The 19,967-nt window shown below is 40.9% G+C and overlaps 2 protein-coding genes and 1 pseudogene across 5 annotated transcripts in view; 2 read left to right on the top strand and 1 right to left on the bottom strand.

The window, feature by feature from the left end:
• The first annotated feature begins 358 nt into the window (after positions 1-358).
• Positions 359-2,662, top strand: LOC115137904 (probable inactive tRNA-specific adenosine deaminase-like protein 3; annotated as a pseudogene).
• LOC115138183 (ORM1-like protein 1) lies at positions 1,678-8,455 on the bottom strand. 2 transcript variants are annotated; one of them, XM_029674785.2, is made up of 4 exons: positions 8,348-8,455; positions 3,891-4,071; positions 2,966-3,117; positions 1,678-2,662 (listed from the first exon to the last, which is right to left on the bottom strand). In XM_029674785.2, the coding sequence occupies exons 2-4, from the start codon at positions 4,062-4,064 to the stop codon at positions 2,527-2,529; spliced, it is 462 nt and encodes a 153-aa protein (XP_029530645.1). In that variant the 5' UTR covers positions 4,065-4,071; positions 8,348-8,455; the 3' UTR covers positions 1,678-2,526. The 2 variants fall into 2 exon arrangements, with proteins under 2 accessions (XP_029530645.1, XP_064858800.1); XM_065002728.1 differs by having other exon boundaries at positions 8,356-8,453.
• Positions 8,456-12,834: 4,379 nt separating this feature from the next.
• The window catches only part of LOC115137366 (PMS1 protein homolog 1), a 57,948-nt gene continuing 50,815 nt past the window's right edge, over positions 12,835-19,967 (top strand). Inside the window, exons 1-5 of one of the 3 annotated variants that reach the window (XM_065002429.1) lie at positions 12,835-12,952; positions 14,214-14,368; positions 17,768-17,950; positions 18,041-18,143; positions 18,259-18,422. In XM_065002429.1, coding sequence (XP_064858501.1) covers positions 14,237-14,368; positions 17,768-17,950; positions 18,041-18,143; positions 18,259-18,422 — 582 coding nt within the window. In that variant the 5' untranslated portion in view covers positions 12,835-12,952; positions 14,214-14,236. Of the gene's footprint in view, positions 12,953-13,330; positions 13,528-14,213; positions 14,369-17,767; positions 17,951-18,040; positions 18,144-18,258; positions 18,423-19,967 lie in introns of those variants that run through there. The other 2 variants (XM_029673768.2, XM_029673697.2) reach the window with 2 other exon arrangements.

Raw genomic sequence — 19,967 nt, 5'->3', positions numbered from 1 at the left:
AGGAAAACCTTAATCACTAAAAATCATATTCAATACAAGTTCATGTACACAAGAAATGTGTTGAAAATGAAATTAACTTATTTTTAACTAAAATGGATGATTAATGATGCAAATTACATTTGTAATAGGCAAATCAAAGACAAAAATGACAAAAATAGTACAAATGCAGCCGTTTTCAGATATTGTTTCTAGACAAATCAAAGACAATTAAAATGCTGGTAAAATGGTGTTTGAATATGTTTACCTTGGCCAAAGTGCCCAAAGTTGCAGAATCACCCATTTTATGTAAACATCGTCTGGATCAGAGTTCTTTGGCCAGATTTGTGGTTGAAAATCTTTATCACAGGTACTATGTGAAATGGAGCCACAGTCCAAACGCATCAAATAATCGGAGTGTGACAGACTCCTGGGTCGCTTATCCTGTGCTGTCCAACTTTCACTCACATGACGCTGAGCTAATCGAGGCCTTTGCAGCTCCCATCGTCAACAAGAAAGAAACCTCTCGTTTGATAAAGGAGTTAGCCACAGTGTACCCGTTACCTGAACTGACGCACATCAAGAGAGTACGGGGCATGCAAGGATAAGGGCAACCCTCGCCCTCTGGAGATCATTATATGCCTTGCCAGTGATGCACCAGACATTGACGGCAGTAAGGACATGCACATATCTGATCTGTCGGCCTCAGGTATAATAAACTATGGAGGTCTAGGGGACCTTTTCCTGGTCAAGACACCAGCATGCCCGCCTTTGATCAGATCAAAGTTTGAGCAGGCCAGGAAACACTGCCCCACCTCCTATTATGAGGACAAGCAAGTGACGGTGGCACTAAAAGGCCAGCTGTTCACCTCTATGAAAGCCAAGATGCAGGACTACATGGCTGCAGCAAGAGCAGGGCAGGAGAGAGGCGTGGGGGCTGCAGTCGTTGAGCCAGAGGCAGTGAGGATTGTTGCTGCTGGAAAGGCGTTCACCCACTTACAATCACGCTGTCATGGTCAGCATTGACCTTGTGGCACGTGGGCAGCGTGGTGGGGCCTACACCCATGATAAGTACCCCTCCTGCCAGTTTGTTTTGCCCGACTCCTCACCCTCTGAAATACATGGCGCCACCACCATGCCAACCTGTGGGGTCCTGCGGGACAAGGACAGTGCAGAAGAGAGGTCAGCCGTACATCTGCACCGGGAACAACCTGTATGTAACTTGAGAGCCTTGTATTTGAGAGCCTTGTACACTGCTAGTCCAGTCCAGGAAGTCTTCTATGGAAAAGCCTCTACCGATGTAGCATTTGGGACTAAATATAAAATTGATGCTCAAAAATATCAGACTCACCGCTTTGAGGTTTTCAAAGGAGTTGAGCCAACAGTACCAAAATTAATTCCTATGGTTCACATAATTGTTACAGGAATGCTCTACCTTTATAATTGGATAGTCTCACATGTCAGATTACTATGCACACACGGTTTAGGAATAAGATCAAGGTGTAACGACATTTTGGAATACATAAATTGTTTTACTTTATTGCATTTCATTTTAAACAAAGCTTTTGCCACTGTGACATCACTTAAAAGCATTCACAGCTTGTTTTTATGCTCATCTCCCACTGTAGTCAGTGCATGTCAAAATATGGGTTTCCATCCATTTCCCTCAATAAATTTAGCCAGTTAAGACATACACACTGCTTTTAAGGGCACAAATGTTTTAATGATGTTAGATACAGGGGCTGACAAAGCTCCAAGAATACCGTGGATAAGCCATGACCAAACAGAACAGGACTAGCTGCCTTGGTAATACCATTCAGGAGATCTCCTAAACAAGTACAGCTACATGAATATAGGTACATAGGCAAACCGTAGACCCGTCTCAGTAAACACTTTCATCTGACAACACATCTTATGAAAAATCATCAAGAAAGACATTAACCTATACATACAACTATATACACTGAAAAAAAAATGCCTGCCCTATATAACCGAGTAACAATGAGAAATGATTCATATACCAAGGAAATCATACACAATGTGTATTTCATATTGTTCAGTTCTTTTCAGCAATGATAACCCATCTAAAAAACAAGTGTCAAACATTGAACCATAGGCTCCTACTTTTATGGAGAAATGATCTTTAAAAATGCATCTGATATTTCCAAGGCTTTCGGTTACGATGAGAAACATTTATTGTAACAAGGAGGAACGCAATCTTTGTCACTGTGTGAAGTGAGGGCAAACAAAATCAGAACAAAAAAAGCTCCACTTTTTAAACATGGGCCAGCCCAGGTCTATGTAGATTAAAAATAATAATAATTAAATATTTACTTAAGTTAGTAATGCACATGGAATTATCGTCGCTCTCCAAGTCTCCCACTAGTTTAACCTGGCGTATCTAAACAATGAGTGACAATTACACATACCGTACAAAACTGCTCAGTACAAACTCCAGTGGTACAGAGTAAATAGGGTTAACTATTCATCTTGCTATGAGCCAATAGCTCCTTTGAGAGTTTGTCACACCACTGACTCTCAACACTCAGCTTAATACTTGTTGATGCCAAAGATGCGGACTCCGTGTAGTTGTGGCAATTTGGGGATCAGCACACTCAAAAGGGAGGCAGTGTTTATGACAAAGTGTGTAGTGTCGTACTTCGTGTAGAAACTTGCAAGAAAATATCTAGGGGGAGAAAAAAAATAAGACAAGTTAGCAAATGTGTCAGTTAAAAAAAGCTCTGCAACATGGTCAACAGTTGGAATTTATAGGGCCGGTTTCCCAGACACAGATTAAGCCTATCCTGGACTAAAACACATTCTCAATGGAGGATTTAAGTGGTTTTTAGTCCAGGACTAGGATTGATCTGTGTCCGGGAAACCGTCCCATACAGTTTGCAATTATTTCTGCATTGGATGCTAAAATGGGTATCTAAAGCCAATGGACAAAAATGTAACCTCTTGTTCTAAATGACGGGTGGCGACGTACAAAATGATTGGGGAGATGGTGAAGAATTTTCTGGATGATGTGAACTGCACGCCGTAGTCCAACTGTTCCCAATGTGTCAGGAGCCGGGCTTTGCCTTGGTCTGGGGTCTCAAACGGAGTGCCTTTCACTGCATGCATGAAGACATACATCCCCTGCAAGACAGACACACAGTGAATGAGTCCAAATCTTGATGACGAGAGACAGTCCACTAAGACAAGACAAACTAATCATAAAGTAGCAAATGGTGCCTGAGACTGAGGGTAGATGTTGCAGCACAACTACGTGTCCTTTTGGTTCATTAAAATAAAATGTTTATTTGAATTCATCCTTCCTTGGAATGAGCTGGGATAGAATCGGAACTGTATTTATGCTAAGAAGCGGAGTGCGTGTGAAATCTGCTTACTGGTGCAAAGCTGACCAAAGTCTCTCACAATTACCTCAACTGATACTTTATGAACTACTAGGTCAATATTCACTTCCTACGTTCCTTTACAACACTTGGCACTGAGAACATCAGGTCATTTGAATGAGAATGCTACATTCTATTAAATAACAGGGTCTGTGAAAAGTCTTCATATACCAGCTGAATTAGCAGTTAATGGCAAGTGAAAGATACAGTAAACAATAAGCTGCTGAACTGAAATAGCAGGATATTGTGGTTCCCTTTTAATGGCCTGCCTTAGGGCCATGATACAGAAGACTTTTCCAATATGGGGACAACAGTTAAACTTAGTGAGTTGTCATGTCAGTAACCTTGTTTCTTTATTCAACAGATTGTGCAAGGAACAATGAGAGGCAATGAGGATGCAACAATTGTCTAGGCAACAACTTTGAAGGAAGGGGGGGGGGTTACCATGATATGGCTGAAAGTAAGAAGAACAAACTGGTGATAGGCTATTAAAGCGTGAGAAGATAAATGACTTACAAAATTGTGTATAACATTTGTGAGAGTCCACACCACAGGTACACTGAAGAAGGGTATGCTCAAGAGCACAATGTGAAGCATTCCAACACCGAGGGCATAGGTGAGCCAGATCCCTCGACTGTTCATGACCCGAGTGTTGGGGTTCACCTCACTGTGCGCTACGCCAACATTCATTTTGTTTCTGTGAACAAGAGGAGTATGAGGATTGTGTTACTGATGAATACACCTTATTCCTTTGAAAACATCACAAAAATGTGTCACTCATAAATTATCCCAACAGGGAGCCAATTACTACTGCAATACACAAAGTTCATAGCCTGCAGGTACAGGATAGATTACGCAAATAAAATGAACATGATCTGCTTAGGCTATGTAGTACACTTTCACCTTTCTTGCACAACAATACCTCTTGCTGTTGTTTTCAGACAAATCATTAAAATTACGCTTTCCACAACATGACATATTGTAACCTATTTGGACTTTAAATTGTCTGAGAGTTGCTTTTCAGACCATTGGTTGGCTTGAGATTTAAAGTTGCGTCATAAATTCTCAGATTTCTCAAGTTCTTGATAATGGTGATGTTGAAAAACGTAACTGTGGGCAAGTAGCTATCCTTGTTTATATACCAGTATGCTTGGAATAGGGTTTGCTGGTATCTCAGCCATTTGGAGAAAGTGTGTAGCATTTTCGCGTTCAAGCATTAAAGGGGAAACCAACCTATTCACTTGCAAATGTCCCATGAGGGTCATGCATTCAAAAGCAGCTACACTGAGGCTTTTCATTTGAAAAGTGCAGCAACAATGCTATGGCAGACACTTGCTTGCTCTGATGACCTTCCCACTGATTCTTATTACCCTGTTAAATGGAATCTGATCTGTTCCCTAGAGCAACAAAACAACGTTCCCTAAAACCCGTAATATTAAAAGGCAAAGATGGACTCTATAAAGCATATACAGTGCATTCAGAAATGATTCAGACCACTTTACTTTTTTCAAGTTTTGTTACATTTACAGCCCTGTTCCAAAATTGATTAAATTGTATTTTTTCCCTCAATCTACGCACAATACTTCATAATGACAAATCAAAAACAGTATATTTTTTTCTTTCTGCAAATGTATAAAAATAAACTGAAATCACATTAACATAAGTATTCAGACCATTTACTCAGTACTTTGTAGAAGCACCTTTGGCAGTGATTAAAGCCTTGATTCTTCTTGGGTATGACGCTATAAGCTTAGCACACCTGTATTTGGAGAGCTTCTCCCATTCTCTGCAGATCCTCTCAAGCTCTGTTAGGTTGGAGCATTGATGCACAGCTATTTTCAGGTATCTCCAGAGATGTTTAATCGGGTTCAAGTCTGGCTGGGCCACTCAAGAACATTCAGAGACTTGTTCCGAAGCCACTCATTGTCCTGTTGGGAGATGAACTTTCGCCCCCAGTCAGAGGTCCTGAGCGCTTTGGAGCAGGTTTTCGTCAAGGATCTCTGTACTGTGCTCCGTTCATCTTTCCCTCGATCCTGACTAGTCTCCCAGTCCCTGTCGCTGAATAACATCCCCACAGCATGATTGCTGCCACCACCATGCTTCACCGTAAGGATGGTGTCAGGTTTCCTCCATACGTGACGCTTGGCACTCAGGTCAAAGAGTTCAATCTTCGTTTCATCAGACCAGAGAATCTTGTTTCTCATGGTCTGAGAGTCTTTAGGTGCCTTTTGGCAAACTCCAAGCGGGCTGTCATGTGTATTTTACTGAGGAGTGGCTTCCGTCTGGCACTCTACCATAAAGGCCTGATTGGTGGAGTGCTGCAGAGATGGTTGTCCTTCTGGAAAGTTATCCCATCCTCACAGAGGAACTCTGGAGCTCTGTCAGAGTGACCATGGGGTTCTTGGTCACCTCCCGGGACCAAGATTTAGTACCTTTCCCCAAATCTGTGCCTCGACACAATCCTGTCTCGGAGCTCTGCGGATAATTCCTTTGACCTCATGGCTTGGTTGTTGCTCTGACATGCACCGTCAACTGTGGGACTTTATATAGACAGGTGGGTGCCTTTCCAAATCATGTCCAATCAATTGAATTTACCACAGGTAGACTCCAATCAAGTTGTAGAAACAGCTCAAGGATGATCAATGGAAACAGGATGCACCTGAGCTCAAATTCAAGTCTCATAGCAAAGGGTCTGAATACTTAAGTAAATAAGGTATCTTTGTTTTTAATAGGTTTGAAAAAATGTCTAAAAACCTGTTTTTGCTTTGTCATTATGGGATATTGTGTGTAGATTTGAAGGGGGGGGTTATGTAATCCTTTTTAGAATGCTTGGAGGATTGATTGTACATTAAACTTCCTCCATTTCCGTATAAATAACAGACATTGTTGACATTGAGGGAATGTGTTCAATGTTTCTTTTGTCGGAGAGCTAACTTGTTGCCAATGATGGTTCCTAGGAATTTGTAGTTCTCCACTCGCTCAATGATCTGTCTGTTCATCTCCAGTAGTGGGGATGGTAGGTTGGTCTCTTCTGTAGTCAATGACCAGGTCTTTGGTTTTGGTTGCATTGAGGTCCAGGTAGTTCTGTATACACCACAGTAAAAACATGTCCATTTCAGCCTCGAGGTGCCCTTCTGAGTTGCCTGCTGTGTCCATAATTACTGTGTCATCTGAATACTTGATGAACATCATCTCTGGGTCTGAGCTCCTAAAACAGGTGAGATGACGGAGCCTTGTGGTGATTCTGTAAAGATGGTTCTGGACAAGCTGCAATGAGACAATTGAATCTGACCAGCTGTTCTCTATTTGTCAGAAAGGAGAGGACCCAGAGAATCAGATGTGGATTGACATTCATGTTCTGGAGCTTTTAACCCATTAAGTGAGGACTATATTAAAAGGCACTCGAGAAATCCACAAATACCATTCTGACGCATGTCTTGGGTTTCTCCAAGTGGGTGTAGGCACAGTGCAGTAGGGACTGAACTGCATCATCAACACCCCTGTGCCGCTTGTAAGCAAACTTGAGTGTAGGCAACCACTAATGTTGTCTGGCCATGGTACTTTATCCTTTTAAATACAGCATCTTCATCTTTTGGTTGAAGCTCAACATTTGTTACAGTGTGTGACATGTTAGGTCAGAGTTCAGCTCCTTCTTTTCCATTGCAAAGTCATATTGGTCAAATCTACAAAACAAAAAAAACTTGAGTTTTTCTGCAAAGTCAACTAAATCTTTTTATTTTGGAGCAGGGGACAGTTGGGTGTTGTTAAGGCCTGCCAGTATTTTCACACTCTCCAAGCACCTCTGGCTTTACCTTCCTGAAAGAGCCTTTCCACCTTATCCTTGTACACTCTCTTGGCCCGTTTCATCTGTTTATTTAATTTGGATTGAATTAGTTTACCTTCAATCTTGTTGCCAGTGGTAAATGCTATTTTCTTTTCAGATCCTTTGTGATCATGGGTTTTTTGTTAGAAAATAACTTTTAAGTTTTGGAAGGAACAATAATATCCTCACAGAATGTGTGGCCTCAAGACTTGCTCCCTCTGAACACACTCCAGTCTGCACAGTCAAAGCAGCCCTCTAAGGTCTCGCTGGCATCATTCTCCCATTTTCTGACCACATCTTCCCGTTGTAGTTTGGTGCAATAGGCTGGGATTAGATGTATTGTGATCTGCGTTACTAAGGGGTGGTTTTTAATGGCTTTTTATGCATTCTTAAAAATATATATATATAAAGAAAAAATCCATAAACATATGAAGTCTTATGTATTATAGGTGTATGTATATATGTCCCTCATCTTTCATCGGCGATAAACAAAATCCTTCAAATAAAATAAGATATTGTAGCCGTTTAGCACAGATCCATACAGCTAGCGAATTAGCACAGGTGGTGCCTGTCTTCCATCTGTTTTCCATAACATGGAGATGTGGCCATGTGGGAACACAAACCCTATAAAAATGTGTATATCCACTTAAATACTTTTCAAAAAACAAAAAGGTTCTCACTGATATGAAAGATAAGATCCTTATGCTTCAAGCCATGCGTGAAAATGTTCAGACCGAGCGTCGGGGCTTTTAACAAAACGCCCCCGTACAGAAGATGCCTTCATCCAATGACTTATGTTTAATGCAATGGAACTGAGAGTCACGATCAATGGCTAATTTCTAGTGATCTTAGCCGCACTAGCTAACATTAGCTAGGTATCTACCATTACTTTCACCTGTCTTTAAGTGCCAGCTAACGATTCCGCTGGAAACTAAGTAGCTAGCTTACTTTAGCCAACAGCCAAGCTCCAGCTACTTTCAACAAGTCAAGTGAAGTATTGTATGCTTGAAACAACACCAGTTGAATTGCTAACTTGCTAGCTAGCTATTTTTTCGTGAAAATAGCAATACATAAGTCACAATATTTGCATATCAATAGTGTTATCAAATATTTTACCAAACAGTCAACACAGATATTGTCATGTACTTACTGGAGTACCTTGTTATGAATCGGTTTTTAAACGTGGCAGTAAGAACGACAGAAGGCCAAGCTCCCCTTCACTAGCAGCACAAACGATGACGTCACTTTTGAGTTGCAATTAGGAATCCTAAAAAAAATAAAAGCCAGCCTTTCAAAACATTGCAATGTGGATAACTCATTCAAAGATATTACATTTGAATCAATGTCATTTTTTTTTATTGTGCGTATAAGCAAATGCAAAGAGGACTTTATGGAAACATTTATACAAATATGCTCCTAAATAAATAAGACCACTCTCGAAAAATACAATGTTCAGTTTGGTATGTTCAAAACATTGGGGTGTAGAGAAAAAACGATTCTATGTGCTGAGGTAAAAGTGGGGTTGGGAATACTTAGTTGGGTCTGTAGTATCTATATATGCAGTTATTTCATGGAGATTGAGGTCTAAATACCCATCAGCACTTTCTACTCCACTCACTCCATTGGTCCCAATGCAATACACTTTGGGTCTATAAATTACATATTGGCTTATAGAGAAAAAAAACAATTTTATGTGCCGAAGTAAAGGTGGGGTTGGGATTACACAGTAGGGTCTGTAGAATATTTTTTGGTGTTATTACTTGGGGGGCTGAGGTCTAAATACCTAGCAGCACTTTCTATTGCACTCACTCCATTGGTCCCAAGCAAAACACTATGGGGCCAATTCCGACCCTTGTTAAGCAGTGCATAAATGGAACATAATTCACTTTTTATGCACTTTTCTCTATGGCCCTGATTCCGACCCAAGTTAAGCGCATGTAAATGGAACGTTATTCCCTTTTATGTACTTTTCTCTCTGTGTATTCTGACCTTGAATTTAAGTATGAGTTATTCACCCGCTATTCATTCGTGGTGGAGATCTAAGAATTTAAGGTGTGGTGGATGTGTCTACAGATAAGTCGTATTCTGACCTTGACTTAATGCCCTCATAATTCCACCACCTTTACGTGCAAGGAAACCATGAATAAGGTAGAGTGAACCTGCCGGTTCCAAGTGGGAAAAGGTATCTACTTTTTCCCCCTGATATAAATAACAGCATTCTTCATGCACCTTAAGAGCTATTGATAAGAGCTAGGTAAGTTAGTAAGGTAAAGGGGATTGTAAATACACATAGCAATTGTTTTAGAGAATTATTCCTTATTATTTCTGGAGATGAATGTGAAACCAGCCATATGGAAGCAAATTGAAAATAATATCAACATGAGGTATTGCAGCCCCTTTTCCACAGTGAAATAGGCTGTAAATAGCTGTGTCGTTATTCAGAATTTTATTTGTGTGCCCTCATAATTTGCGTGGATGAAATTTGGACACTCAAGCTATAGGCTTCTGTTGGGCTGAACCTGCTGAGAGGATGTATGCACTTTAGAATGTTTTAATTATAGACTATGCCCAGGCTTTTCTCTATTTTATTTGACAAATTGTATCATGTTAAATGTTAGCCACTTTCGGAAGCCACCGTCACATAACTGTCAGTGTTTTAGTGTTTGTTTTCTTCAATTTGTAGTTTATCTTTTTGCATCATTCTATTCCATTCCATTTAACTTTCTTTGTTTTTCCTGAGGGTCGCTAGCGTTAGTGGATCATATTATGCTAACATTGTGCAATAATTTGGGACATGCAGCCAATTTGAAACATTATGGAATCATTATGAAACCTGGTGCATGGTTCACAACTACACCGTTGTCATACAGTTCCATGATTAGTGACAGACTATTGTTCAACCCCTATGGTACACTTTTATCCACCTTCCAATGTTCCATGGATTGAACTTGAATATGACAAAAGTCTGGATGAATATTTTTTATTCCTCAATATATTATAGTGTATAGAGGCTTCGTACATACTTTCCTAACCCTTAAATTTGCCTAAATAATCTACAAGATCAGAGTATTTTTAAATCTACCAGTTGGTACTGAGGCGGAGACTAATATGCATATATTTAGATGGATTTATTTCATTGATCCCTATATTCTGACACTGTTCTCTCAATGTATTCTAGTGTCTGTTGACAAACTTCAAATTAAAGGTACACCACATTTATAGGGATGGCTTAAGATAAATGTACTGAAAACCCTATTGAATGAAAATGCCACAAGAAAATCTGTCGAATGAAATGTCTTCAGCGCGGAAGGGAACCACGCCTGCAAAGCCCGTTAAAGCACCCGCATAAGGTGTCTGAATACTAACGACTGAGAAGTGCTGAGGAAAGGCGTGCGTAGAAAAGGCTTACATTTCCTTAGTCGGAATCGGCCCCTACAGGCCTATAAATTACACATTGACTGAAAAAATAAAATACTAAGATATGTGCCGAAGTAAAAGGGGGTTGGGAGTACTTAGTAGGTTCTACAGAATCTATGTATGGTATAAATGACATATATAGAAATGCTCCTGAACCCCCCCCCCCCCCCCCCCCCCCAATATGAAAACAAGTACTGCATTTAAACTGATTGGCAAAATCAGCAGCAACGCTCCTAGGGGTGTAAACTCGGTGGATTTGGAAACTACAAGTGAATGGAACCCCCTTTTACTGTGACACAATGTAGGTGCAATAAATTATAGGAAATACACACACACACAAAATAACATTGTGACCATTTAGGCTTGAAGAAATATACAAATGAATCACATCATATCTTATGGAAATACTTTAAATTATAGCTAGTATAGCTAGTATAAAATATATCAGTAATTGTGCACATTTGTCATCATTTTATTAATTTACAAAGTGTACAGGTCATAACTCTTACTCTGAAGGAGTTCAAAAAATCCATGACCCGGATGTACTTAGTTAGGAACTAACTTTCCAAACAGCCAATCACATGCAAAAGGTGTGAAGGCGCTAATTTGACCTCTTCCACCAGCAAGAATAAGGCCGTGACCTCCGCGATTTCCCTTCAAAATAAAAGTCCCGCAATGAAGATCGTAAAAAATCGATAAAAATGGTCGAATTTCATTACATTTTATGTGGAAATGTTAGCAAACTTAGAATTTAGTTTAACAATATGAAAAAAAGGGAAAAGTTAATTGCCCTTATAGTACAAATAATACTATATCATTGATTTTATTGTTAACAGCTAATCATCCATTGCAACATCCATTTGACTTAATTGTGTATGCACACACCCATTTTGATTCTTGACGATTAACTTATACATACCACATGTGCTTAGTTCAACTATCGTACCCAATCAGAACCCAAAATAAAAGATTGTTTTATTCCAATGTTTAAACACTGTCTCAAAGCTGTGCGTTACAAGGATGACATCCTCCTCCTTCATGTGGTACCCTTCCTGCAGGCCCATCCTGACATGACCCTCCAGCATGACAATGCCACTAGCCATACTACTCGTTCTGTGCATGATTTCCTGCAAGACAGGAATGTCAGTGTTCTGCCATGGCCAGCGAAGAGCCCGGATCTCAATCCCATTGAGCACGTCTGGGACGTGTTGGATCGGAGGGTGAGGACTAGGGCCATTCCCCAAGAAATGTCTGGGAACTTGCAGGTACATCGGTGGAAGAGTGGGGTAACATCGCACAGCAAGAACTGAAAAATCTGGTGCAGTCCATGAGGAGGAGATGCACTGCAGTACGTAATGCAGCTGGTGGCCACACCAGATACTGACTGTTACTTTTGATTTTGACCCCCCCTTTGTTCAGGGACACAATTATTATTCCATTTCTGTTAGTCACATTTCTGTGGAATTTATTCAGTTTATGTCTCAGTTGTTGAATCTTATGTTCTTACAAATATTTGCACATGTTAAGTTTGCTGAAAATAAACGCAGTTGACATTGAGAGGACCTATTTTGTTTGTTGCTGAGTTCATTTAAGGACCACAAAATGAGCAGCACGCTCCTCTGGGTGAAACTCTGTGGATTTGGAAACTAGAAGTGGTCCTGACTAGAATGGACACCCTTTACCTGTGACAAAATGTACAGAAAATTGTGTACATGGTGCAAAAAATTATAGGGGTACACACACAAAAAACATTGTTGACGATTTAGTCTTGAAAAAACAACAACTAATCAATCACATAATATCTTATAGAAATCATTTTTATTATTCTTTGTATGATAACTAATCTGAAAAAATATAATAGCAACATGCAACTATTTCAATGATTTACTGAGTTACAGGTCATGTAAGGAAATCAGTCAATTGAAATAAATAAATTAGGCCCTAATTTATGGATTTCACAACTGGGCAGTGGTGCAGCCATGAGTGGGCCTTGGAAGGCATAGGCCCACCCACTTGGCAGCCAGGCCCACCCACGGTGGAGCCAGGCCCAGCCAATCAGAATTAGTTCCCTCCCCCAAAAGGGCTTTATTACAGACATAAATTCTCCTCAGCACCATCCCACCCCCTCTCAAATGGTCCCGCAGGTGAAGAAGCCAGATGTGGAGGTCCTGGGCTGGTGTGATTACAGGTGAAGAAGCCAGATGTGGAGGTCCTGGGCTGGTGTGATTACAGGTGGTCGGCGGTTGTGAGGCTGATTGGACATACTGCCAAATTCTCTAAAACGAAGTTGGAGGTAGCATTCAATTATCTGGCAACAGCTCTGGTGGATATTCTGGCAGTGAGTTTGCCAATTGCACGCTCCGTCAACTTGAGACATCAGTGGCATTGTGCTGTGATAAAACTGCACATTTTAAAGTGGTCTTTTATTGTCTCCAGCTCAAGGTGCACCTGTATAATGATCATGCTGTTCAATTAGCTTCTTCATATGTCACACCTGTGCATGGATTATCTTTGCAAAGGAGAAATGCTCATTAACAGGGATGTAACCAAATTTGTCCACCGAATTTGAGAGAAACACACTTTTTGTGCGTATGGAACATTTTTTTAATAAAATGTAAAAAAAATCATATTTTTGTTCAGTGTAGGATAAAATATATCGATAATTGTGCACATTTTCCACAATGTTCGTCCTAACTTTTATTTACCAAGTATACTGGACGGGACTCTTATTCTGAATGATTCCAAAAATCCGTGACCTGGAAATACTTAATTATTCTTCCCTGCTTTACACACTGAACTACTTCACAGCGTCTAATTTTTTAGCACGTGTATTTGCGTTATTGTTATTGAACCAGACCTGACGCAGAGGTAGGAGACAACTGTCTTTCAAATAAATAACTACACAGTCCACCAGTGAGTCCCTATTGTGTTAAAATGTATTGTAAATGTATTCATCGTTTCGAGAGTTCATGGCTGTCAGGTAAGGTTAGTTAACTAGCTAATGTTATTCACTCAGCCAACAATTAGCTGCAACTAAAACGAGAGTTTATATTGGACAAATTAATTGAAGTTCCGTTTTAACAAACTTTTAGCAACCGAATCTGCGGAATGAATACACCCTTGCTAGCTAATTTAACCCTAATCAGCCAACCAGTTAGCTAGCAATTGTGTTGTGAGTGACATCTCATTGCACTACAATCAAAGATTGGTATAACTCAACCAAGATAGACCATGGCCTGTCGTTTCCAATTGGAATGATTCATAGTGGCGTTGCAGCCAAGCGAGATCCCATTGGCCCGTTCTTGCATACGTCTAAATATTTCCGTTCGGGAACGCCTACTCGTGAAATGCGCGTGTGCAACAACTCAATTCGACTTTACCCTCCTTCTAAACAATGTGATTTAAAAAAACTTTAATCGATGAGAATATTTGCAGATTGTAGGCCAAAATCAATCTCGTTTCATCTTCTCCCACTGCCTGCCATATTTGGTAGTGAGTGGAAACGCCAAGTGGATGCTTCACATGTTATATTCCAGTGAAATATCTCATTGTTCCATCTGTGCTACAATGTCATATCAGTTTTTTCCTCCATATTGCAGGTGTCCATAAACAGTAACAAATCATGAACCGGCTGCCTGCAGACACCGTGAGGCTTCTGTCCAGCTGTCAGGTCATCAACTCTGTGGTAAACGTGGTGAAGGAGCTGCTGGAGAATTCCTTGGATGCTGGTGCCTTGAGCATCGACATTAAACTGGTAAAATATTATTTTAACCGTTACTGTGACCAGGGAAGCACATGAAAATCACTAATGGCATGTTGAAATTGTCACGTTGTAAAGCACATATTTGACTTGTTTTCCCTGGTGAGAATTAGGCCTACTTAAAGGGCAATTGCACCACTTTTCAACCTAATATTCATTATCTCCAGCACAATAAGTGTCTTCATATGTGAAAAGATGTTTTTCTACATGGGGTGGTAATTTTGGTGCGCATAGAAAGGATTCATGAGTGCATTCAGGTAGGTTTGCCGTGGTAAATTTAAAAAACAAACTGGGTATGACAACCCAGGGTATGACGGCATGTCATCTTGTAACTGTACATCAAACATAGTTTTCATAACAGTTGACACTGTATATGACATGTTTGATGATTTGGAAATGTGAAGTGCACATTTGGACTCATGGCTTGCTTTTATGACATCAAAGCAGTATTTATTTTAATACTCAATGTCTCATCTGTCAAAATACATAGTCATTTTAATTTACAGCATTTCATTCTTGCAGACAACAAATAATGTGCAAAAATTGCTAGGAGGGATGGGGGTAACTTCTTGTTGCTTGCAGTGTTCAAATTCAGAACGGCTGTCAGTCAAAACCATACAGCACAGTGAAGCGCAGAGCCAGAGCTCTGACGTCATGTATAGCATGTTACTGTGCCATTTTCAACCTATATACGAGAACGAACGTTAATTAAGGGTTACTCCTACCCTGCATTTTTTTTTAGGACCTTGTCTTTTTAACCACAGACCATAGAAACGTTTCCACATACAGTGCAATCGGAGTATTTAGATCCCTTGACGTTTTCCACACTTTGTTAAGTTACATCCTTATTCTAAAATGTATTACATGTTTTTTCCCCATCAAGCTACACACAATACCTCGTAATGACAAAGCAAAAATAGTTTTTTTGAAATTTGTGTACATTTTTACCAAATAAAAAATGGAAATATAACATTTACATAAGTATTCAGACCTTTTACTAAGTACTTTCTTGAAGCAGCTTAGGCTCGCTGCAGCCTCCAGTCTTCTTGGGTATGACGCTACAAGCTTGGCACACCTGTATTTGGGGAGATTCTCTCATTCCTCTCTGCAGATCCTCTCAAGCTCTGTAAAGCTGGATGGGGATCGTTGTTGCACAGCTACAGTACCAGTCAAAGTTTGGACACAACTACTCATTCCAGGGTTTTTCTTTATTTGTACTATTTTCTACAAAGTATAATTTAGTGAAGACATGAAATAACACATATGGAATCATGTAGTAAGCAATAAAAAGTGTTAAACAAATCAAAATATATTTTCAGATTCTTCAAAGTAGTCACCCTTTGCCTTGATGACAGCTTTGGACAGTCTTGGCATTCTCTCAACCAGCTTCATGAGGTAGTCACCTGGAATGCATTTCAATTAACAGGTGTGCCTTGTTAAGAGTTAATTTGTGGACTTTCTTTCCTTAATGCATTTGACCCAATCAGTTGTGTTGTGGAAGGTAGGGGTGATATACAGAAGATAGCCCTATTTGGTAAAAGACCAAGTCCATATTGTGGCAAGAACAGCTCAAATAAGCAAAGAAAAACGATGGTGCTCTGGAGCAGGTTTTCATCTTCATCGTTCATCTTTGCCTCATCCTGACTAGTCTCCCTGTCTCTGAAAAACATCCCCATTGCATGATGCTGCCACCACCATGCTTCAATGTGGGGATGGGGCCAGGTTTCCTCAAGATGTGACGCTTGGCATTCAGGCCAAAGAGTTCAATCTTGGTTTCAACAGACCAGTGAATCTTGTTTCTCATGTCTGAGAGTCTTTAGGTGCCTTTTTGGCAAACTTCAAGCGGGCTGTCATGTGGCTTTTACTGAGGAGTGGGCTTCTGTCTGGCCCTCTACCATAAAGGCCTGATTGGTGGAGTGCTGCAGAGATGGTTATCCTTCTGTAAAGTTTTCCCATCTCCACAGAGGAACTCTATAGCTCTGTCAGAGTAACCATCTAGTTCTTGGTCACCTCCCTGCCAAGGCCCTTTTCCCCTTATTGCTCAGTTTGGCCTGGCTGCCAGCTCTAGGAAGAGTCTTGGTGGCTCCAAACTTCTTCAATTTAGGAGTGATGGAGGCTATTGGGATTTGGGGACCTTCGATGCTGCAGACATTTTTTTGGTTCCCTTCCCAAGATCTGTGCCTTGAAACAATCCTGTCTTGGAGCTCTGTGGACAATTCCTTTGACCTCATGGCTAGGTTTTTGCACTGACATTTACTGTCAACTGTGAGACTTTATTTAGACGTGTGTACCTTCCAAATCCATGTCCAATCAATTGAATTTACAACAGGTGGACAATTACTTTGTAGAAACAGCTCAAGGATGATCATTGGAAACAGGAGCTCAATTTAGAGTCTCATTGCAAAGGGTCTGAATACTTATGTAAATAATGTATTTCTGTTTTTATTTTGAATACATTTGCAAAAATGTCTAAACCTGTTTTCACTTTGTCATTATGGGGTATTGAGTGTAGATTGCTGAGGAAAATACATTATTTGATCCATTTTAGAATAAGGCTATAATGTAACAATGTGGAGAAAGTCTAGGAGTATGAGTACTTTCCGAAGGCACTGTATGTAGACAATGGTTTTGTGTTGGAGATAATGAATGAGTTTGAAAAGTGGCAGAATTGCCCTTTTTAAGGTATGCTGTTTAACCTGTCATGATAAAATGAATAGCTAGCAACACACACTGTTTCCAACTCTCAATTACTGTCTGAAATGGTTGTAAGTGTACTCATGGTCATGTCATCTGAATTCCTAAGATATTTTCCCATTTCGAGTGGGCTCAGCTCACCTGCTCTCAGTGTGAGCTTGTTTTTCTTGGCATGGCGGAATACTTGAGTTCACTCTCATCAATGCAGTCTTTGCCCACTTCAAAGCCATTTCTTAATGAGCTGTCAGCAGTAATACTTTCAGGCAGCACAGCCAGCCTCTGAGGACATAGTGAAGCTTTTTTATTGGACTAATATTTCTAACTCTTCTCCTATATTGCCAAGAGGGAAGCAAATCCTCTTATGAAGAGGAAGACATTTTTCCGGAACTGTGAACACCACATCGTCAATATCAAATGCCTCCAAGCATCTAGCACATCTAGCCTGTATGGAAGGAAGCTAATGTTTTATTGAAGCACAATTGATTATTTTCTTGTACTTCCTCCTCTTGAATTGGAAACTAAGCTGCAGTGGACACTAAAATATGATCAGATCAACCCACAAAAGGTACTTTTAAGATCTTAGGTGTTAATAGGACCCAAAACTAAATCTGCTTTTGAGAGACTTTTGAAGGGACTACACTGAACTAACTACAATTTCTAATGAACTGTATTCTGTTTTTTGTTTATGTCATGTCTTAGGAGAATTATGGTTTGGATCGAATAGAAATCAGAGACAATGGCTCTGGCATCAAAGCTGCTGATACTGCTGTGATGGCTGTGCAACACTACACCTCTAAGATCTGCAGCCACGACGACCTGGAGCACCTGGAGACATATGGCTTCAGAGGAGAGGCCCTGGGCTCCATCTGCGCTGTGGCAGAGGTCAGATATGTCTTTTAGACAATTCTGCTCCAAAAAGTCAAAAGCGGAACTAAGTAGCTGTGATAGATTTGTCCCATTGACTCCCACCAGGTAGCTGTCACGACAAAGACGTCAGAGGACGACATCGGGACCCAATACACGCTTGACCTCACGGGAAGTGTTGTTTCCCAGAAGCCCTCTCACCTAGGGCAAGGTTTGGCTTTTTACTGAAACGGACGATCCATTCCGTCCGATTCCAGCAATATTTATTATGTATACTTGACAGAGAGAAATGTTATGGGTAGACATGAGCTTTGATGTCTTTTCAGGTACCACAGTCTGTGCGCTGAAGCTTTTTAAGAATCTCCCAGTGAGGAGGCAGTACTATGCCAACACGAAGAAGTGCAAGGAGGAGTTGAAGAAGGTGCAGGACCTACTCATGGCCTATGCCATTATAAAACCAGAGCTGAGACTCACCCTCACTCACAATAAGGTACAACTTCTTTCTTATTATTTATGAATCTTATACTTCTTACCACAAGGTGTCCTCATCTGTCTGTATATTCCATGAAACCAATCCCTGCATACCACCTCCCAATAATCACTGTTTAGAGTGTCCTTAATGCTGTGTGTGATTTGATACGTTAGTGGTGTCTTGATGGGACTTAAAATGGTAGATCATCTTATTCCAGGGATGTGTTTCTCTCCTTACAAACACAATTCGATACACATCTTGTTACATGGGCTTCGATACTATACAGGAACGATACTTTTAGTTTGAAACGATTGGCTCTGTCTCAGCTGACTTCTGAGCTGTGTGTTTTGTATGATGTAGTGTGTGAGCTGAGCCATAGGGCAGACTGAGCATCTACCACAATCAGATGAGGGGGGGCAATTGATCTGAAATTCTCATCACCCAGTGATTTAACTTGTCTATTATAAGATCAAATTGTTTTGAGCTAGTAATATGTCAATATTTATCTTTGGAAATGAGCAATGACCTACATAGCCAATTAATACACTGCTCAAAAAAATAAAGGGAACACTAAAATAACACATCTTAGATCTGAATGAATGAAATATTCTTATTAAATACTTTTTTCTTTACATAGTTGAATGTGCTGACAACAAAATCACACAAATTATCAATGGAAATCAAATTTATCAACCCATGGAGGTCTGGATTTGGAGTCACACTCAAAATGTGGAAAACCACACTACAGGCTGATCCAACTTTGATGTAATGTCCTTAAAACAAGTCAAAATGAGGCTCAGTAGTGTGTGTGGCCTCCACGGGCCCGTATGACCTCCCTACAACGCCTGGTCATGCTCCTGATGAGGTGGCGGATGGTCTCCTGAGGGATCTCCTCCCAGACCTGGACTAAAGCATCCGCCAACTCCTGGACAGTCTGTGGTGCAGCGTGGCGTTGGTGGATGGAGCGAGACATGATGTCCCAGATGTGCTCAATTGGATTCAGGTCTGGGGAATGGGCGGGCCAGTCCATAACATCAATGCCTTCCTCTTGCAGGAACTGCTGACACACTCCAGCCACATGAGGTCTTGCATTAGGAGGAACCCAGGGCCAACCGCACCAGTATATGGTCTCACAAGGGGTCTGAGGATCTCATCTCGGTACCTAATGGCAGTCAGGCTACCTCTGGCGAGCACATGGAGGGCTGTGCGGCCCCCCCACACCATGACTGGCCCACCGCCAAACTGGTCATGCTGGAGGATGTTGCAGGCAGCAGAACGTTCTCCACGGCGTCTCCAGACTCTGTCACGTCTGTCACATGTGCTCAGTGTGAACCTGCTTTCATCTGTGAAGAGCACAGGGCGCCAGTGGCAAATTGACCAATCTCGGTGTTCTCTGGCAAATGCCAAACGTCCTGCACGGTGTTGGGCTGTAAGCACAACCCCCACCTGTGGACGTCGGGCCCTCATACCACCCTCATGGAGTCTGTTTCTGACCGTTTGAGCAGAAGCATGCACATTTGTGGCCTGCTGGAGGTAATTTTGCAGGGCTCGGGCAGTGCTCCT

Source organism: Oncorhynchus nerka, linkage group LG1, assembly GCF_034236695.1.
Source record: "Oncorhynchus nerka isolate Pitt River linkage group LG1, Oner_Uvic_2.0, whole genome shotgun sequence".
Lineage (NCBI taxonomy): Eukaryota > Metazoa > Chordata > Actinopteri > Salmoniformes > Salmonidae > Oncorhynchus > Oncorhynchus nerka.
The sequence above is the reverse complement of the archived record's forward strand: the minus strand, read 5'-3'. Positions and strand labels throughout refer to the sequence as shown.